Here is a 19,744-nt window from a genome sequence, read left to right as displayed (position 1 = left end):
CCTTATTTTTAGAACAAAACTGGGTAAAACCTAATAACGTGAGTATAAGCCTAGTGTAACTAGCATTAGTCACAACCTCCCCAAATATATAGCCAGTCAGCCCCCAGTATTATATTACCAGCAGGGGTGAACCCAGCCCCCAATATATGTAATATATAAGATACACCATAGAAAATAGATAGAGCATGCCACCATGAGGTATAAAATAGATACAGTGTGTCACCATGTAGTATAAAATGCATACAGCATGCTGCCATGTAGTATAAAATGCATACAACGTGCTGCAATGTAGTATAAAATGCATACAGCGTGCGGCCATGTAGTATAAAATGCATACCGCATATCACCAAGTAGTATAAAATGCATACAACGTCCCGCCATGTAGTATAAAATACATACAGTATGCTGCATTTAGTATAAAATGCATACAGAGTGCCACCATGTAGTATAAAATGCATACAGCGTGCTGCCATGTAATATAAAATGCATACAGTGTGCCGCCATGTCATATAAAATACATACAGTGTACCGTCGTGTAGTATAAAATGCATACAGTGTATCGCCGTGTAGTATAAAATGTATACAACCTTCCGCATGTAGTATAAATACATACAACGTGCCACCATGTAGTATAAAATGCTTGCAGAGTCCTGTCATGTAGTATAAAATACATACAGTGTACCGTTGTGTAGAATAAAATGCATACAGTGCACTGCCATGTAGTATAAAATGCATACAACCTTCCGCATGTAGTATAAATACATACAGCATGCAACCATTTAGTATAAAATGCATATAGCGCACCGCTATGTAGTACAAAATGCATACAACCTTCCGCATGTAGTATAAATACATAAAGCGTGCCAACATGTAGTATAAAATGCATACAGCGTGCCTCCATCTAGTGTAAAATGCATACAGCATACTGCCATGTAGTATAAAATACATACAGTGTACGCCATGTAGTATAAAATGCATACAGCATGCTGCCATGTAATATAAAATGCATACAGTGTGCCGCCACGTCATAAAAAAATACATACAGTGTACCGTCATGTAGTATAAAATGCATACAGTGTATCGCCATGTAGTATAAAATGCATACAACCTTCCGCATGTAGTACAAAAATACATACAGCGTGCCACCATGTAGTATAAAATGCATGCAGAGTCCCGCCATGTAGTATAAAATACATACAGTGTACCGTCGTGTAGTATAAAATGCATACAGTGCACTGCCATGTAGTATAAAATGCATACAACCTTCCGCATGTAGTATAAATACATACAGCATGCAACCATTTAGTATAAAATGCATATAGCGCACCGCTATGTAGTATAAAATGCATACAACCTTCCGCATGTAGTATAAATACATATAGTGTGCCAACATGTAGTATAAAATGCATACAGCGTGCCTCCATCTAGTGTAAAATGCATACAGCATACTGCCATGTAGTATAAAATACATACAGCGTACGCCATGTAGTATAAAATGCATACAGCGTGCCTCCATCTAGTGTAAAATGCATACAGCATACTGCCATGTAGTATAAAATACATACAGCGTAGGCCATGTAGTATAAAATGCATACAGTGTGCCGCCGTGTAGTGTAAAATGCATATAGCATGCCCCCATGTAGAATAAATACATACAGCGTGCAGCCATGTAGTATAAAATGCTTACTGCATGCCGCCATGTAGTGTATAATACATACAGCACTCCGCCATGTAGTATAAAATGCTTTCTGCATGCCGCCATGCAGTATAAAATGCACACAGTGTGCCAGCTGAGATGCATAAAGCATGCCACCATGAAGTACAAAATGCATACAGCATGCCGCCATTTATTACAAAATACATACAGAGTGCCACCATGTAGTATAAAATGCACAGAGTGCCTCCATGTAGTACAAAATGCATACAGCGTGCCGGCATATAGTATAAAATGCATACAGAGTGCCACCATGTAGTATAAAATGCATACAGCGCACCGCCATGTAGTATAAAATGCAAACAACTTACCACATGTAGTATAAATACATGCAGCGTGCCACCATGTACTATAAAATGCATACAGAGTCCCGCCATGTAGTATAAAATACATACAGTACACTGTCGTATAGTATAAAATTTATACAGTGTCCCTCCATGTAGTATAAAATACATACAGCGTGCAACCATGTAGTATAAAATGTATACAGAGCACCGCCATGTATTATAAAATGCAAACAACCTACCCCATGTAGTATAAATGCATACAGCGTACACCATGATGAGAGCAAGCAACTAACCTCATAGTGTGCATGTGGCCAGCATTCATGGAGCTGCTGCTGCTGCACGGGCAGCAAGAAGAGGACCTGGGGAGGGAAACGTGAGTTTAGTTTTTTATACCGGAGTATAAGCCGAGCGGGGATTTTTCAGCAGAAAAATTGTGCTGAAAAACGTGACTAATACTTGAGCATGTACAGTGAGTACATTTGACACAAATATGAATATAGGGATAAAAATAGGGATAAATATTAAAATTTGTGAATACTATAAAGAAAGTCCAATTAGTCATGGGTTGAACCTAGCATAACCGACTCTAATCACCCTTCTTGTGATATTTATTTTCTTTTGCAAGGATCCCCGTGGAAACTTAATAGAGCAATGGCAAGAAGAAATTGCTGAATTAGGAGTTGTGTCAAATGCGTTCCAACTAAGTGATAATCCACCACTTGGAGACTGGTCAATCAAAGTAAAACTGCATGTGAGTATGCTATTCTGTAAATGTTAAAGTCTTACCGTGCTTTTCCGAAAATAAGACAGTCATTCAAAATTATCTGGGATGAGGGGCTAGGGAAGAATCTGTTAGCCCCAAAGCGGGATAGCAAAGATACAGACAGAACACAAAGCTCAGCGTTCACTCTTGGACCAGGAGCCCGGGACGATGGTAGCGTAATGCAAAAGAACCGAAAAGAAAGTGGATGAAACGAATCTTTAATTCTCACCCAGGGACCAGTCATCAAATGTGGAGACTTTATTATGTCATAATACAGCAACGCGTTTCAGCTCCGAACCAAGGCTTTCATCTAGAATGACACTGTTTAACATACAAAAGTGATATATAGACAAAAAAAGCCCGGGGGTACATGAACAAATAACGTGAGCCAGGGGGGGCTAAAAAAATATACTTAACGGCTGGTCAAAATATCTAAAACAATTCTGCATAATATTTATAATAATGAAGCTAAAAAGAAGAATACATAAAATAAATAAATATGATCATACTTATCCTTGTGCCAGTCTAAGTCTGAAGAGATACCAAATACTGATGCATAAGTTAAATGCGCGATCCGCAAACTATGCATCGCATAGAGAATCAAAAAGGGGCAAGCGAACGTCATCACCTCATTAGGACCCATTGGGCTTTAGCGTATTTAGTTTATAATCCAGTAGGACTCTCTTTGATTGACAGTCCTGACCTGATCAGACACCTTCTCGGATATTTGTTCAATGTTACTCTAATATGGTAAAATACCCCTCCGTGTTCCAGAAAAATATGTCTAGAGCTGAAACGTTGCTGTTTTAAGCCATAATCAAGTATCCACATTTGATGACTGGTCTGTGAGAATCAAAGTGCGTTCCATCCTCTTTCTTCTGAAGTCTTTTGCAGTGTCATTTCTTAAGATACTGTAGTCGTGCTATCACATACATCAGCATAGCCATCTGAATTCCATCAAGAAAGTCTTATGACTCTTCCATGTACAATAATCTATGTTACATTTAACAATCCCAGTATTTATGAACAAAAAGCAAGATTTTTATTTAAAGGCCATTACTGTATATCATAGTATCATAGTATATAAGGCTGGAAAAAGACGCAAGTCCATCAAGTCCAACCTTTAAGAATTAAATAAATGTTTTATCCCCATAACCCAACTTGACTGTGTAAACCCACTACAAGGTCATTAATAAAAATATTAAAAAGAAGTGGCCCCAATACTGACCCCTGTGGCACTCCACTGGTAACCTCAACCCAATCTGAGAATGTGCCATTAATGACGACCCTCTGTTTTCTATCACTAAGCCAATTACTTACCCAAATACAAATGGTTGGACGGAGAGTGTTTGTGAACAGCAGTTTTGAGCTCTTTTATATCTTTATTTTTGAAGCTTGAAATGTGGCAAAAGGTAGAAAAGTTCCAGGGCGCTGAATACTGTCGCAAGACACTGTGTAGTATTGGGAGAGGGGTCACGTGGCGCCTTAGGGTGGGAGACGTGATGGTATTGCAGATAGGGGGGTCTAAGGTTGGATGAAGTGGGTAGGAAGAAGATTTGTGGAGAGCTGCGGCATACCTTGTGACACGCAGTGAAGCCTGCAGTCCAATATTGAAGAAGGCGGAAGTCAAAAACACAGGTTGGTAAGTGCGCGCAAGGCACTGTGTACAGTGGTGACTAAAAGTATTGGCAACCCATGCAATTCTGTCAGATAATACTCAATTTTTTCCAAAAATGATTACATCCAGAAATTTGTTAGTATTATTATCTTCATTTAATTTGTCATTAATGGAAAACCACAAAAAGAATTGTCAAAAAGCCAAATTGGATATAATTCCACAGAAAACATAAAAAGGGCTAGACAAAAGTATTGTCACAGTTTGAAAAACCATGTGATGCTTCTCTAATTTGTGTAATTAACAGCACCTGTAACTTACCTGTGGCACCTAACAGGTGGCGGCAATAACTAAATCACACTTGCAGCCAATTGAAATGGATTAAAGTTGACCCAACCTCTGTCCTGTGTCCTTGTGTGTACCACATTGAGCATGGAGAAAAGAAAGACCAAAGAACTGTCTGAGGACTTGAGAATCAAAATTGTGAGGAAGCATGAGCGATCTCAAGGCTACAAGTCCATCTCTAAAGTCCTGAATGTTCCTGTGTCTACCTTGCAAAGTGTCATCAAGAAGTTTCAAGCCCATGGCACAGTGGCACCTCCATAGATGTGGACGCAAAAGAAAAATTGACAAGAGATTTCAATGAAAGATAGTGCGGATGGTGGATAAAGAACCTTGATTAACATCCAAACAAGTCCAAGCTGCCCTGCAGTCCGAGGGTACAGCAGTGTCAACCCATACTATCTGTCGGCTACTGAATGAAAAGGGACTGTATGGTAGGATACCCAGGAAGACCCCACTTCTTACAAAGAAACATAAAAAAGCCAGGCTGGAATTTCTCAAAACTTACCTGAGAAAGCCTAAAACGTTTTGGGAGAATGTTCTCTGGTCATATTAGACAAAAGTAGAGCTTTTTGGGAAATGGCATCAACATAGAGTTTACAGGAAAAAGGCCTTCAAAGAAAAGAACATAGTCCCTATAGTCAAACATGCCGGAGGTTCCCTGATGTTTTGGGGTTGCTTTGCTGCCTCTGGAGTCTGAAGACTACCAAAAAATTTTGCAGCATAATGCAGGGCCCAGTGTGAGAAAGCTATGTCTCCCTCAGAGGTCATGGGTCTTTCAGCAGGACAATGACCCAAAACACACTTCAAAAAGCACTAGAAAATGGTTTGAGAGAAAGCAACGAAGACTTCTAAAGTGGCCAGTGGTCAGAGTCCAGACCTGAATCCCATAGAACACCTGTGGAGAGATCTCAAAATTGCAGTTTGGAGATGGCACCCTACAAAGAAGTTTGCCAAAGAAGAATGGTCTAAAATTCAAGCAGAGCCTTGTAAGAAATTCATTGATGGTCACCGGAAGCGGTTGTTCACAGTTATTTTGTCTAAAGGTTGTGCTAACAAGTATTAGGCTGAGGGTGCCAATACTTTTGCCCAGCCCATTTTTGGAGTTTTGTGTAAAATGATCAATGATTTGACTTTTTTTTCATTCTCTTTTGTGTTTTTTCATTACAAGCTAAATAAATGAAGAAATTAATATTAAAGAATTTGTGATTGCAATCATTTTCTGAACAAAAAATAATATTATCTGACAGAATTGCAGGGGTGCCAATATTTTTGGCCACCACTGAATATCACATACATATATGCATAATACAGACATATATGCATTTAAATGAATAACAGACATATATACACACATATATATGGGTAACATATATATACAGTACAGACCAAAAGTTTGATAGCATCAAAACTATGAATTAACACATGTGGAATTATATACTTAACAAAAAAGTGTGAAACAACTAAAAATATGTCTTATATTCTAGGTTCTTCAAAGTAGCCACCTTTTGCTTTGATTACTGCTTTGCACACTCAGGTAGATACATAGCAGTCGCAAAAACCATCAAGCGCTACAAAGAAACTGGACACATGAATACCACCCCAGGAAAGGAAGACCAAGAGTCACCTCTGCTGCGGAGGATAAGTTCATCTGAGTCACCAACCTCAGACATCGCAGGTTCACAGCAGCTCAGATTAGCAGATACAGCTCTACAACAACTGTTCAGAAGAGATTGTGTAAAGCAGGCCTTCATGGGAAAATAGCTGCTAGGAAAGCACTGCTAAGGACAAGCAGAAGAGACTTGTTTGGACCACAGAACACAAGTAACGGACATTAGACCAGTGGAAATCTGTGCTGTGGTCTGATGAATCCAAATTTAAGATCTTTGGTTCCAACCACTGTGTCTTTGTGGGATGCAAAAAAGATGATGGAATGGACTATACATGCCTGGTTCCCACCGTGAAGCATAGAGAAGGAGGGGTGATGGTGAGGGGGTGCTTTGCTGGTTGGGGATTTATTCTACATTGAAGGTATACTGAACCAGCATGGTTACCACAGCATCTTGCAGTGGCATGCTATTCCATCTGTTTTGCGTATAGTTGGATTATCATTTAGTTTTCAACAGGCAAATAGCCCAAACACACCTCCAGGCTGTGTAAGCACTATATGACCAAAAAGGAGAGTGATGGAATGCTACGCCAGATGACCTGACCTCCACAGTCACCAGATCTGAACCCAATCAAGATGATTTGGGTCAGCTGGACTGCAGAGTGATGGCAAAAGGGCCAACAAGTGCTAAGCATCTCTGGGAACTCCTTCAAGACTATTGTAAGACCATTTCAGGTGACTACCTCTTGAAGCTCATCAAGAGAATGCCAAAGAGTGTGCAAAGCAGTAATCAAAGCAAAAGGTGGCTACTTTGAAGAACATAGAATATAAGACATATTTTTAGTTGTTTCACACTTAGAAGTATATTATTCCACATGTGCTAATTCATAGTTTTGAAGCCTTCGGTGTGAATCTACAATTTTATAGTCAGAAAAATACAGAAACTCTCTTTAGAAACTCTCTTAAACATAAACATATACATTTATATAACTTTTATGCATATACTGTATGTATATATACAGTACAGACCAAAAGTTTGGACACACTCATTCAAAGAGTTTTCTGTATTTTCAGGACTATAATAATATATATATATAATGTATATATATATATATATATATATATATATATATATATATATATATATATATATATATATTTTATGCATATATGTGTGTGTATATTTCACATACACACACATATGTATAACAGGCATATACACACACATAAGCATAGCAGACATACATAAACACATATGCATATTATAGGTCTGTGTTATGCATATATGTGTGTATACATATGTTTTATGTATGTATGTCACATATATGTCACATATACGCGCATGTATATACATAAATATATGTATGTGAACTGTATAAACAACTTTTAGACACTAACAGTTATTGATGTGGAGGGCACAAAGCAGCCTTTGGATCTTCCTGGTCACTGTATATTCCCCCCTCTCTCTGTTGTTTCTTTCTCAACTTGTTTGCTGAAATAAGACTGTATCTGAGTGAACGGGGCAGATGCTGTTCCTGAAAGACTCCCCCTCAGCGGACCCACCACAGTTGCACTCCCTGCGACCACGATTGTTACGCCTTTGTTCAGAACAATTGTGTCAGCTGGGCACACTGGGTCTAGAAGAGATGCAACATACTTGACTTTTTACAGTATCATACTGGCCAACAAAAGCACAAAAAAATCCTCTGGTGGCTCTACTTGTAGCACTTTTATAATTGGCCTTGAAGATCTAGCAAAAACATTTAAAGTGAATGGAGTAATCATTCAACTTGATGGTCTATATCAATGATGGCAAATCTTTAAGACACCGAGTGCCCAAACTACAACCAAAACCCACATATTTTTCACAAAGTACCAATGCGACAATTAAAGTAGTAACCTGTGGACACCAATGCAGTAGAAAGAAGGAGAAGAAGTTTGGTTATAATTGCAACTTCTGTCTAGGGTTCTGGGCTGCCTGGGACTGCAAGAGGCCTTGAGTCCTGCCTGGCGAACTCTGCGCAGGGGTGATGACAAGAGTGCCCATATAGAGGGTGCCGAGTGCCACCTCTGGCACCCGTGCCATAGGTCCGCCACCACTTGTCTATATTATATAAAATTCCTTACAAATATTATAGATGTTTTGATCTTATTGATGATCCTACATTTTGTTTAACACCTACAGTGTTATCCCATATTTATCAAAAATAGCAAAAACTCCACTGTGTACAGTTTGCCTGTGAAGTATGCAGTGTGCAACAGATTCATGAAATGTGTTGTACATTCTTCATGAAAATCCTGTGCCTCCTGCACTGCTCCCTCAGTGTGCACCAACTTTTTTTTGGTGCACCTTTAATCTAGGGCGTGCGACACAATTCTGTCGGTCGGACTGGTCCGACTGCGCTCAGGAATGCCCCTTTAGATGCAGAATTTTGTGTAGTGTCAGGCATATTGTGTCCACTACATGTTATAAATACACATGCAAGCAGTTTGCACTGAAAAGAATGTGCAAAGTCAGACAGAAAACTGGTGCAAAGGCTTCAATAAATTTTGGCCATTGTCCTTCAATGTGCAAAGACTCACTCACTCCTAGTCATTTTAGTCTAATCTAATTAACTTTTTCCAGGTAAAGTGTCATTAAATGACAGCATATTCTAGTATTTATGTGCAAAATGGAACACCCAGAGAAAAGCCATGTAAACATGAGTTAGAGCATCATGAGCACCATGCAGATAGCATCAGTGCCGGTTTAACGTTTATTGATTCTCCTGATATACTTTTTATATTTAAAAATGTAAAATTACTTTAATTTAACAGGTAATAATCTTTAGTGATTTTCATTTCAACTTTTTATCAAATATTCCAATACTGATATAACAGAATGGAAATTATAGTAATAATAACACTATTTTTTATACTTTTGTTAGAATTTTGTTCTTTTTTATGGACACCAGATGGCAGTAAAGGCAAATGTAAAATTTTGTACTATTATAAAAAAACGAAAGAGTAAAGAAAATCTAGTTTTTTAATCTTAATGTACTGAATTTTGAATCAGTTTATATCTTGAATCTTCAACTGTTGTTCTGTATATTGCTAGTGTGTTTATTTCTGGAAACATTCCTGTATTTGGTTTTAAACAAAAGAGGATATATATATATATATATATATATATATATATATATATATATATATATATATATTGGAGAAACTAGATTCAGCACAACCCAGGAACAACAATGTGGATAGTAGTTTTTTTCTCTCTTTGGGAGCTAGTTTAATGTGAGTTCGCCTGCCTTTCTCACATCAGAGAGCTTGGTTAACTTAAAGGGGTGTTCACATTTAACTCCTTAACGCTCTGCATCCGATATATTGGAAGCGATGTGACTTAGTGCTCAGATTCTGATATATCAGACGCAGGCCGAGATTGGAGCTGAGCCGGCATCAGGTACACCGGGTGCCTGCAGTAACTAACAGCCGACATCCCTGTGAACACCCGTGGATGGAGTGGTCTGCGATTGCGAGTGTTTAACCTGTTAAATTCCGCGGTCAGCTTGAACTGCCTGTAAGGGTTTTCTGTCCCATGATGGCCTCCCCCTCCGATCAGGACCCCAGAGCTGTCTGTGACGTCATCTTAAAGGCACAGTGTCAGCCTATGCATGTGCATAAGCTGACACAGCTAATATGGTGGACTCATCTAGCCATGGTGGAACTAGTAAAAAAGATTTAAAAAAAATGTTATTCAATAAAAAATAAATGAATAAAAATGCCCATAAGCCCCATAACATATAAAGAGACATATAATGCAGAAAAAGTCTTAATCATAACACAAACCTCACATCTATAGTATCACTATAACAAACTCTTAACCCCTTCCCGGCGCGGTGCATGGAGAGGGCTTGCGGGCTGAGCCCTCTCCATAGCCGGTAGGTCTGTGCTGCATATTGTAGCAAAGGCTTACCGGTAACACCCGCGATCGGTGCTAGCACCGATCGAGGGTGTTTTTACGTCGATCGCCGCCGGCAATTCTGCTGGCGGCTTCAAAAAGATGGCGCCGCCATCTTGTCGCAGATCATCGCTCCCCGATGACGTCACGGGGAGCAGCGATCCGTCGGCATGGTAGCCTCGGGTGTTCCGAATACCCGAGGCTACTTCGTTTTAACCCATGCATTAGAATGTGCTAATTGCACATTGTAATGCATGGGCAGTAAAATCCACATATACTGCCATACAGTAGTATGGCAGTATATGATAGGATGAATCAGACTACCTAGAGTTAGAGTACCCTAGGGAGTCTGAAAAATAGTAAAAGCAAAAATAAAAAAAAGTTAAAAAAAATATATATAATAAAAAAACCTAAAAATTCTAATCACCCCCCTTTCCCTAGAACTGTATATAAATAAACAGTAAAAATCGTAAACACAATAGGTATCGCCGCATCTGAAAATGCCCGATCTATCAAAATATAATAACGTTTTTTCACTGCGTTTAACCCCATAACGGAAAATAGCGTCCAAAGTCGAAAATGGCATTTTTTTACAATTTTTAAAAATATAAAAAAATTTATAAACAGTGATCAAAAGGTCGCACAGTCCCAAACATTATAGCAATGAAAACACCATTAAAATTCGTAAAAAATTATACTACCCACAGCTCCGTACATCAAAGTATGAAAAAGTTATTGGCCCCAGAAGATGGCAAAATTAAAAAAAAATATTTTGTACAGGAGGTTTTAATTTTTTTAAAGGTATGAAAACATTATAAAACCTATACAAATTTGGTATCCACGTGATCGTACCGACCCAAAGAATAAAGTAGACATGTCATTTGGGACGCAGAGTGAAAGCTGTAAAATCCAAGCCCTCAAGAAAATGTCGCAAATGTGGTTTTTCACCATTTTCACTGCATTTGGAAATTTTTTCCCGCTTTCCAGTACACGCCATGGAATATTAAATACCGTCACTATGAAGTACAATTTGTTACGCAGGAAATAAGCCATAACACAGCTCTTTATGTGGAAAAATAAAAAAGTTATAGATTTTTGAAGTTGGTGAGTGAAAAATGGAAGTGAAAAAACTAAAAAAGGCCAAGTCGTTAAGGGGTTAAAAACCTGCTAAAAATGATGATTTTTACCAATTTAATCCCACAAAAAATGAAATTAAGAGTGATCAAAAAAACATATTACCAGTGTCGCAGTTGCTCCCGTGATCCCTGTCTTGGATCGCAGGTGCACCCGTGTTCCTCTGTGTGGCCCCGGAGCGCAGGTGAACTCATCTCTCCTGGCTCCAGCGGCGAGCTCTGTGGCTCCCATGGTTCGGCGCGTGCTTCCCCGTCTGCTAGGGCGCACCGACTTGCAAAGATTTAAAGAGCCAGTGCGCCAATAATTAGCTCTGGCCTTCCCACTTAAATTCCTGCCCCCTTCCTGTGACCCTTGCCGGATCTTCAAGCCATCCCCTGAAGAGAAAGCCCTCTGTGTATCTTGTGTATCCTACACTCCTGTGTATCCTGCGTTCCTGTGTATCCTGATCCGTGTGCCAGTCTGTTGCTATGTTCCTGATCCGTGTGCCAGCTCCTGCAATTCCTGACGTGAATCCTAGTGTGCCTTCCTGTGCTGTTCTCCCTCTGTTCTCCCACTGTCTCCCCGGGTACAGACTGCAATACAGGCTGCCACCCCGGCTAGTCGCACCTGTGGAACGACCTGGTGGTACCCCACTTCCACTTGGAAGACGGTGTTGCACAAATGATAGATTTTTCTAGACATTAGGATATTACTGTATATGGCAAATTTAGTAAAACATAAGAAAAAATATTCAAGTATGGTAATCGTATTAACCCATAGAATAAAGATAACATGATTATTAGGCTATACGGTGAACTCCAAAACAAAAGTAAAAAATCCAGTACAGAATTGATGCTTTTCTACTCCTGCTCTCAAAACAAAGTTAAGAAATTTTCAACAATTATATCTTATAATCTCTTTGATATGTAATAGCGTTCAAATGTTATAACCATATAAAGCGACGCGTGTCAGAATACAAAAATTGGCTAGCGTCTTAAAGGGTTAAGCAAATAAATGTTATTGTTTGTATAATAAAAAAGTTATACAATCTTCCAATATACTTTCTGCATTAATTTCTCATAGTTTTCTAGATCTCTGCTTGCTGTCCTGCTATAGAAAGCATCATTTATAGAGATGAGCGAGTATACTCGTCCGAGCTTGATGCTCGTTCGAGTATTAAGGTACTCGAAATGGCTCGTTGCTCGGACGAGTATTTCCCCTGCTCGAGATCGAGCATTTAATTAAACAAACACCGTGAAGAACAATGAAGAATAGAATAAAAACAGTGAACACAGTGAACACAGGATCATTTAAGTGAAGAACACAGTGAAAAACACAGTGAAGAATAGATTACAGATGTTCTGCACATCTGCTTACTTGTCGGAAGATACACGCGGAACGGCAGCAGGGAGACATCGCACAGCAGGGAGACATCTGGCGCAGCAGAGACACATCTGGCGCAGCAGAGACACATCTGGCGCAGCAGAGACACATCTGGCGCAGCAGAGACACATCGGGCGCAGCAGGGAGACATCGCGCGCAGCAGGGAGACATCGCCCGCAGCAGGGAGACATCGCGCGCAGCAGGGAGACATCGGGCACCAGGGAGACATCGGGCAGCAGGCAGACATCGGGCACCAGGGAGACATCGGGCAGCAGGGAGACATCGGGGAGACTTCAGTGGAAGAAGAGGAGCGGATCCCGGGACAGCGTATCTCCTCTCCCGACAAGTAAGCAGATGTGCCGAACATCTGTAATCTATTCTTCACTGTGTTCTTCACTGTGTTTTTCACTTAAATGATCCTGTGTTCACTGTTTTTATTCTATTCTTCACTGTTCTTCACATCTGATAATTTGTCGGGAGATAATATACGCGCGGAACAGTGAAGAATAGATTGCAGATGTTTGCATACATCTGATCACTTATCAGAAGACATTCTTTTTCAATTAAATAACACATTTTATTCCCGAACCATGGTCCCTTTGAAAAATGCTCGAGTCTCCCATTGACTTCAATGGGGCTCGTTATTCGAGACGAGCACTCGAGCATCTGGAAAAGTTCGTCTCGAATAACGAGCACCCGAGCATTTTAGTGCTCGCTCATCTCTAATCATTTTTTATTTCCAGTGGACAGAAATCTGACCATGGTTTGGAAGTTTGGAATGAAGCAAGTAGCAAGTAGAGCTCTAGAAAACTATGAGGAATTGATACAGGAAGTATATTGGAAAATTGTAACATTTTTCATAATACAAACAATAACACTAATTTGCCAAACTGGGAATACCCCTTTATGTCTCCTCCCCTCTGAAGATGGGGATTTGTCTTGTTGCCTACAAAGCTTTCGAATATCAAAAGCTCTGCATTAATAGACATGCGTCTATTTTCAGATTATGTACCTGAAGTGCATTTATCGAAATATCCCTTTTTTCAAAGTTTTTGCACACATATAGATTTTTGGCTATTACAGTGCCATCTGTCACCAAAATTCAAAAAGACCTGAGGTAACTGAATCTGCAATAAAAAATGAGGTTACTCTTTAAAGATTTTTAAGTTTCACCCCAGTTTTTACCGTATATATACTCAAGTATAAACCAGCTCCCTTTAGTATACAGCCAGCCAGCCCCCTTTAGTATATAGCCAAGCCCCTTTAGTATATAGCCAGCCCCCTGTAGTATATAGCAAGCCAGTGTCCTGTAGTATATCTCACCTTCTGACGCTCTCGATGCTCGGTGCGGCTCCTCGATACTCCCATCCCTGCAGCTCCTCTTTTTTCTTCTCTCTGCTGTAACAGCCAGCAGAGCCGCCTCCATGGGCTCTGCTGGACGGCACAAACTATGACATAATTAGCGGTGACACCATAGTGTTGGCTGCATTATAGTGTATTACTGCATCACTGTATTAGCTGCGTCTCTTCTGGCTAATAAAGCAGTGAGAAGAAGAAGAGGAACCGCGTGGAGCCGTACGGGGCATCGCGGAACCGCACTGTTTTGTGATGAAAAACTTGACTTATATACGAGTATATACGGTATGTAGTTTCTAAATAAAAAATTTGATTCCCCCACCTCACCCCCAGGTGATGAAAATACAGGGTATCATTGGATATATTTTTTAAAATATTTGTCACATTTCTTTTGTTTTTTGATCTGATGTGTATTTCTCAGGATATCCTCATTTTTTAGCCTTGTTTTTTCATTATGATTTTTGGTGATTACAGCACCATATGTTAATGAAAATGACTTGAATTATAGATTGAATCAATGTAATTTTCCCTGGGGAATCCAATGTGAAATAAAAAATTTTAGTGTTTTAACTTGCCACCAGTTATGCATGTTTATGTGACCTGGTTTCTCTCTGACAATAACATATTCAAATAATTAGTAACTATGGATTGTATAAAGTATCAGTCAATGCACAGATATTTTAACAATCTGGATACTCTGGTTTCTCTCCATACTGCAGAAGTATACATAATAAGCCAATATCTATGGTGTCATAAAGCAAACTTTGGTGTGAGCTTATAATAGATTACTTTCCTATGGTATACCTTCTGTGCCTCGTATGATTCTATATGGATTTGTCCTTAGTCATGTAATTGTCTCAATGATGGGCATATGTCAGTGGTATATTGAAGTAAAGACAGGAGAAACCACTGGTTTGTACCTCTTTCTTCACTAGTTGCACAAAAAGTCTGACACCTTCCAAAAAGGGGTGTAGTGGGGAAATAGGTAGGGCCATCCGCCACCAACAAATTTACCATCTTTCACATCAGAAAATGGGAAAGCTAGCTACAGTTGACTCCAGCACCTGGCAGGAGCAGATTATTGGCAGGTCTGTGCACCATATCATATATTATGTTCATACTATTCAAGGGCAACGGTTTATCAAAACTGATGTCTTAAATCAGGGGGTGTAGAAATCTATGCCAGGAAGAATTGAGCTATATGCCAGCGACCATTCAGCTTGAAGGGTCATAGGCTATAGCGAGTGGCACAGGGAAGGAACGCTCCGCACCAACCACCTCTGCTCCCAGCCGCACACCCCTCTCATGCCCCTCCATGCCCACATGGCATCACCATCCAATGCAATTATTTCAGGGCTTTTACAACAAAAAACTGGCATACAAGCCCTGATAAGTGTCCCCCATAGTCTTTCCATTCACTCTTACAATCTACCTCAGCTCACCTCGTTTCATATTTCTTTTCCCGTTTGCCAGCTTCTAGAGGGAAGGAATTATGAGGATTACCTCTCCATAGCTAAGCTTGGTTCTTGGAGCTTGGTGTTTACACAGATGACCAGACCAAAAAATGCAATCCAACGTTTTTTTTTGTATATATATATCAAAAACATTCAGTGACATAAAACATATATACATCACCAAGCCTTCGGCGAGATATGCCAATTGTCTACAAGAGAGCTGCACGCTAGGAGGCAATGGCTGTTCACTGAGACGCTAATGCCTGGATTGTCCTCAGACACACCTCAGGAAGGAGGACACACCTCCAAAATGTCACAGGACAATCCGGGCAATAGCGTCTCAGTGAACAGGCATTGCCTCCTAGTGTGCAGCTCTCTTGTAGACAATTGGCATATCTCGCCGAAGGCCTGGTGATGTGTATATGTTTTATGTCACTGAATGTTTTTGATATATAAAAAAAACCCGTTGGATCGCATTTTTTGGTCTGGTCATCTGTGTAAAGACGCGGTTTGATGGGGAGTGAGAGCCCATATTACTAGACGGAGCCTACTTTTTGTAAATGTTTGCACTCTTGGAGCTTGGTGCTCAAATACAATCAATGAAACAGAATACAAAGGTAAACAAAAACAACAAACAGCAACACAGAAGCATTATACACATATGAGGGGAACATGCAATGGACACATTTAAATGAATCAGTTCAGATCAGAAAAAGCAATACTGTTTATAAAAGGGACGCTATTTACAAGGGGCACACAGTCAATTTAAAAAAACTTAAGTGTTAATTGGTCTCCTAGAAAGTATTGCATTTCTGGAGCCACATGCTGTACATGCCTGTTTTTTTACTGTACAGTACTAGGCATGAGCCCTAACTGTACACTAAGTACAGGCATGTTGCTGCAAACATAAAAGGGGAGATGATTTAAAGGGAACTGGCCAACATGGAGGTCATTTATACTTGATGCAAGGTTACAATAGCCTATGGCATGTTCAAAAATGCCATTTTCAGCAATATAAATAAATCCACTAATTTTTAATTGATTATTTTACATTACCTGCCAGGGGTGAGTTTTGGAGGTGGTGGGCAGTTCAAACGATACACGCCATCTTCTACTCAATCCCTTCTCCCAACCTCCTCACTCAGGGAGCAGGGGACAGGCTGTTCGAGGGGGAGGAAGGGGCATGAGTAAGTGGGAGAGGAGGAAGAATTAAGGTGAAGATGTCTTGTGATGTTTGAACTGGTGGAAATTACTCCAGTTTGGTGTAGACAGATTAATACATCGCCACCATTGTAAGGTCCATTGAATGGTCCTGTAGTAGTTAAAGGTGTTGTCCAAGAGTTTAAAAAAATATAAAGGTGGCCTGGCGGGGGAGGCACTGTAAAAAAGAATAAACACAATAATACACATTGAAACTAATGCTGTATCAGGCGCAGGGACTGGTGGAAGTGCCAGGTGGGCAGAAGTTGTATAACTTTTTTTTTTTACAGCCCCCCATCCACCTATATGTTTTTTTAAACACATGGACAAGTTCTTTAATATCCATTTTTTTAAATCCTTCATGACAAGCACCACAATCTCATGATAGTTATTTTATTTAAAATCAACAGAAATATCAAACAAAACTGGCTAACTGCTTGCAATGCTGAACATCTGTGTGGTTCATGCTGGTCTTGTTTCTTGCATTTTTAAGCTGTATACTTCATACCAATCATCGACTATAGACATGCTACAGATTCAGAATCTGCAGTTACAGTCCTATTCCATTGTGGATTTTTCATGCAGGATGTGGATGAGATTTGTATAAATCCCATCCAAAACATGGGTACTGTGTTATCGGGACCACTTGCCAAGAATTGCTGTGCTTAAAATGTGAATGCAATTTCTGAACAATATTTTGATGAATATTATTAGAGTTTTTATTGATCTGTTCTATATCCTCTTAAAACTTTTTTCTTTAAGTAGATTATTATAACACATTGATGTGGGCTGTGCACATGCATGTGTTAGTGATCAGTAAACCAAAGATATTTAAGCTTTTTGTAAAGCAGACAAAATTTTGAGCGAAACAGATTTTTATAGAACAGTTTGGAATATTTCTTTTGTTATGGTTGATAGTGTACATCAAAAGACACTAGAGCAAACAATTAACTGGCGCCAGCTGACTTTGTTTTATGGAAAAGGTTAAATTCAGGTTAAAATAATTGGCAAAAATCATAAATAGATGGAAAATGTGATGGCACACACCTTTTCCAAAATGTTAACAATTGGTAGCAGATGTGAGACTTTGAGAAGTAACTGGATAGACAGCTTGCATCAGTTAAATGAGCTTTTCTGTTAAATTTGCAACTTATTTTATAGTCATCACAGTTTTCTTATTGTTACTATGTATGTGGCATATATCCTTTTAAATACATTTTTCAATATAAAATTTTTCAATTTTGTGTTCACTTGTGAACACAACCTTATCAATAACCAGTTACAGCTGTTACATGTAACCCCTGTAAATGTATGGCCCAAAATGTACCTTCTGTTCTAAAAATGTTCTTTCAAGATCTGTATGAGGCACCATACGAGTTACAACATTGTAAAAGTTGATTTCTGCACTGGAATTCTGCTGCCACATTATGTGATAACTCACTATTTGCTGTAGATAAAAAACATGGATGCTGATTTTTTTTTTTCAGCGATATGTGTATGGCAGTGTCATCATTCCCATACACTACTAGGCTACTTTATAGCGCTGTGAATTTGCTGTGCAGAAAAAATGTGAGCCAAATACCCACACAATGGGGCACTTTTACTTACCCTTCCCTGGAGTTCACCGGAGGAACCCCCATGATAGGGGTTAAATTGTGTTTGAGGGCAAATTCATTTAAAAAGAAGCCAAACACATAAAAAATTGAGAGAGATCCATGCAGCAATGTGTGAACATGCTGTACGTTCTGATAGGAAAAACCAGTAGAATTCCTTTTTGCATCTGTCAGACAGTAAGAGTCATTTGCTCAATAAAACAGTAAATCAACAGTCAGATGGCAATTTAGAATTGTTGAATATATAAAAGGGTAACACATTTACATTTTTGTTTTGTAGCAACAACTTCATTATCAAACCTTTACTGTGACTCATTATGGTATGTATGCTTCAATATGCTATCTATACCACTTCTTTCCTAAAAACAAAATAACTGATGTTCATGAATGACACTTTACTTCCAATTCATATTTTGTCTGCACATTAGTTCTACCGAAATTTGAAGTTCTCCTGTCCCTGCCAACACATCATACAATGAAGACAGGTTTATTAGAAGGTACAGTGACTGCTAGGTAAGTTCATTGTCTTCTTGGATACTATTTAATCTGTAGGTTTACATATATAAATTAGTTTTGGGCAACCTCTCAGATTAATAATTCTGCTAAACCGCATTTGGCCGATCTATGTCATCCTCTGGATCACGCTGGGACAATGCCAGCGCAATCCATATATACAGCCTGGTCCCTGCTGCCTCTGCCCGCACTGACAGATGCATTGCATTGCAGTACAGAAGTACTGCAACGTATTGTATAAGGCAGTGATGGCGTACCTTTTAGAGACAGAGTTCTCAAACTACAACAAAGGCCCACTTACTTATCGATGAGTGGCAACACAGGACTGTAATTAGTAATTAGTGTGAAATTTGGATGATCATTGTAGCTTCCCTCCAGGGTCCCATAAACAGGAAAAATTGTCAGGGCCGGAGCAGGAGCTACAATGAAAATCCAGATCTGTCCACACCTTCCAACTCCTCCAGTAGCCCCAGGTAGCACTGTTGCTTTAAAATAGCTCTGTGCACAGCAAGTCTTGGGCTGTCTGGGACTGCAGGAAGATATTTGGAGTCCTCTCTGGTGATGGCCTGGGTGCCCACAGAGAGGGCTCTGAGTGCCACCTCTGGCACCCGTGCCATTGGTTCACCACCACTGGTATAAGGGATCAAGGTATCCCCAGTGTAAGTCCCCTAGTGGGACAATAAAAAAAGGTTAAAGGTTTTTAAAAAATAAATAAAAATACAAAAACACCAATAAAACCTCCTATTCCCTATATAATGGGGCAAATTTACTTACCTGGTCCTGTTGCGATCCCTGATTCGGACTTCCCGACGAGGATGAAGTCCGGCGTGATTCAAGAA

General features: G+C 39.5%; 1 protein-coding gene across 2 annotated transcripts in view; it reads left to right on the top strand.

Moving 5' to 3' along the window:
- Positions 1-19,744, top strand: part of CD109 (CD109 molecule) — a 129,736-nt gene that overhangs the window by 22,028 nt on the left and 87,964 nt on the right. For both annotated transcript variants that reach the window (XM_072142116.1, XM_072142117.1), the window contains 3 exons: positions 2,627-2,752; positions 18,673-18,712; positions 18,821-18,905. In XM_072142116.1, coding sequence (XP_071998217.1) covers positions 2,627-2,752; positions 18,673-18,712; positions 18,821-18,905 — 251 coding nt within the window. The remainder of the gene's footprint in view (positions 1-2,626; positions 2,753-18,672; positions 18,713-18,820; positions 18,906-19,744) is intronic.

This window comes from Engystomops pustulosus, chromosome 3 (genome assembly GCF_040894005.1).
Source record: "Engystomops pustulosus chromosome 3, aEngPut4.maternal, whole genome shotgun sequence".
NCBI lineage: Eukaryota > Metazoa > Chordata > Amphibia > Anura > Leptodactylidae > Engystomops > Engystomops pustulosus.
The sequence above is the reverse complement of the archived record's forward strand: the minus strand, read 5'-3'. Positions and strand labels throughout refer to the sequence as shown.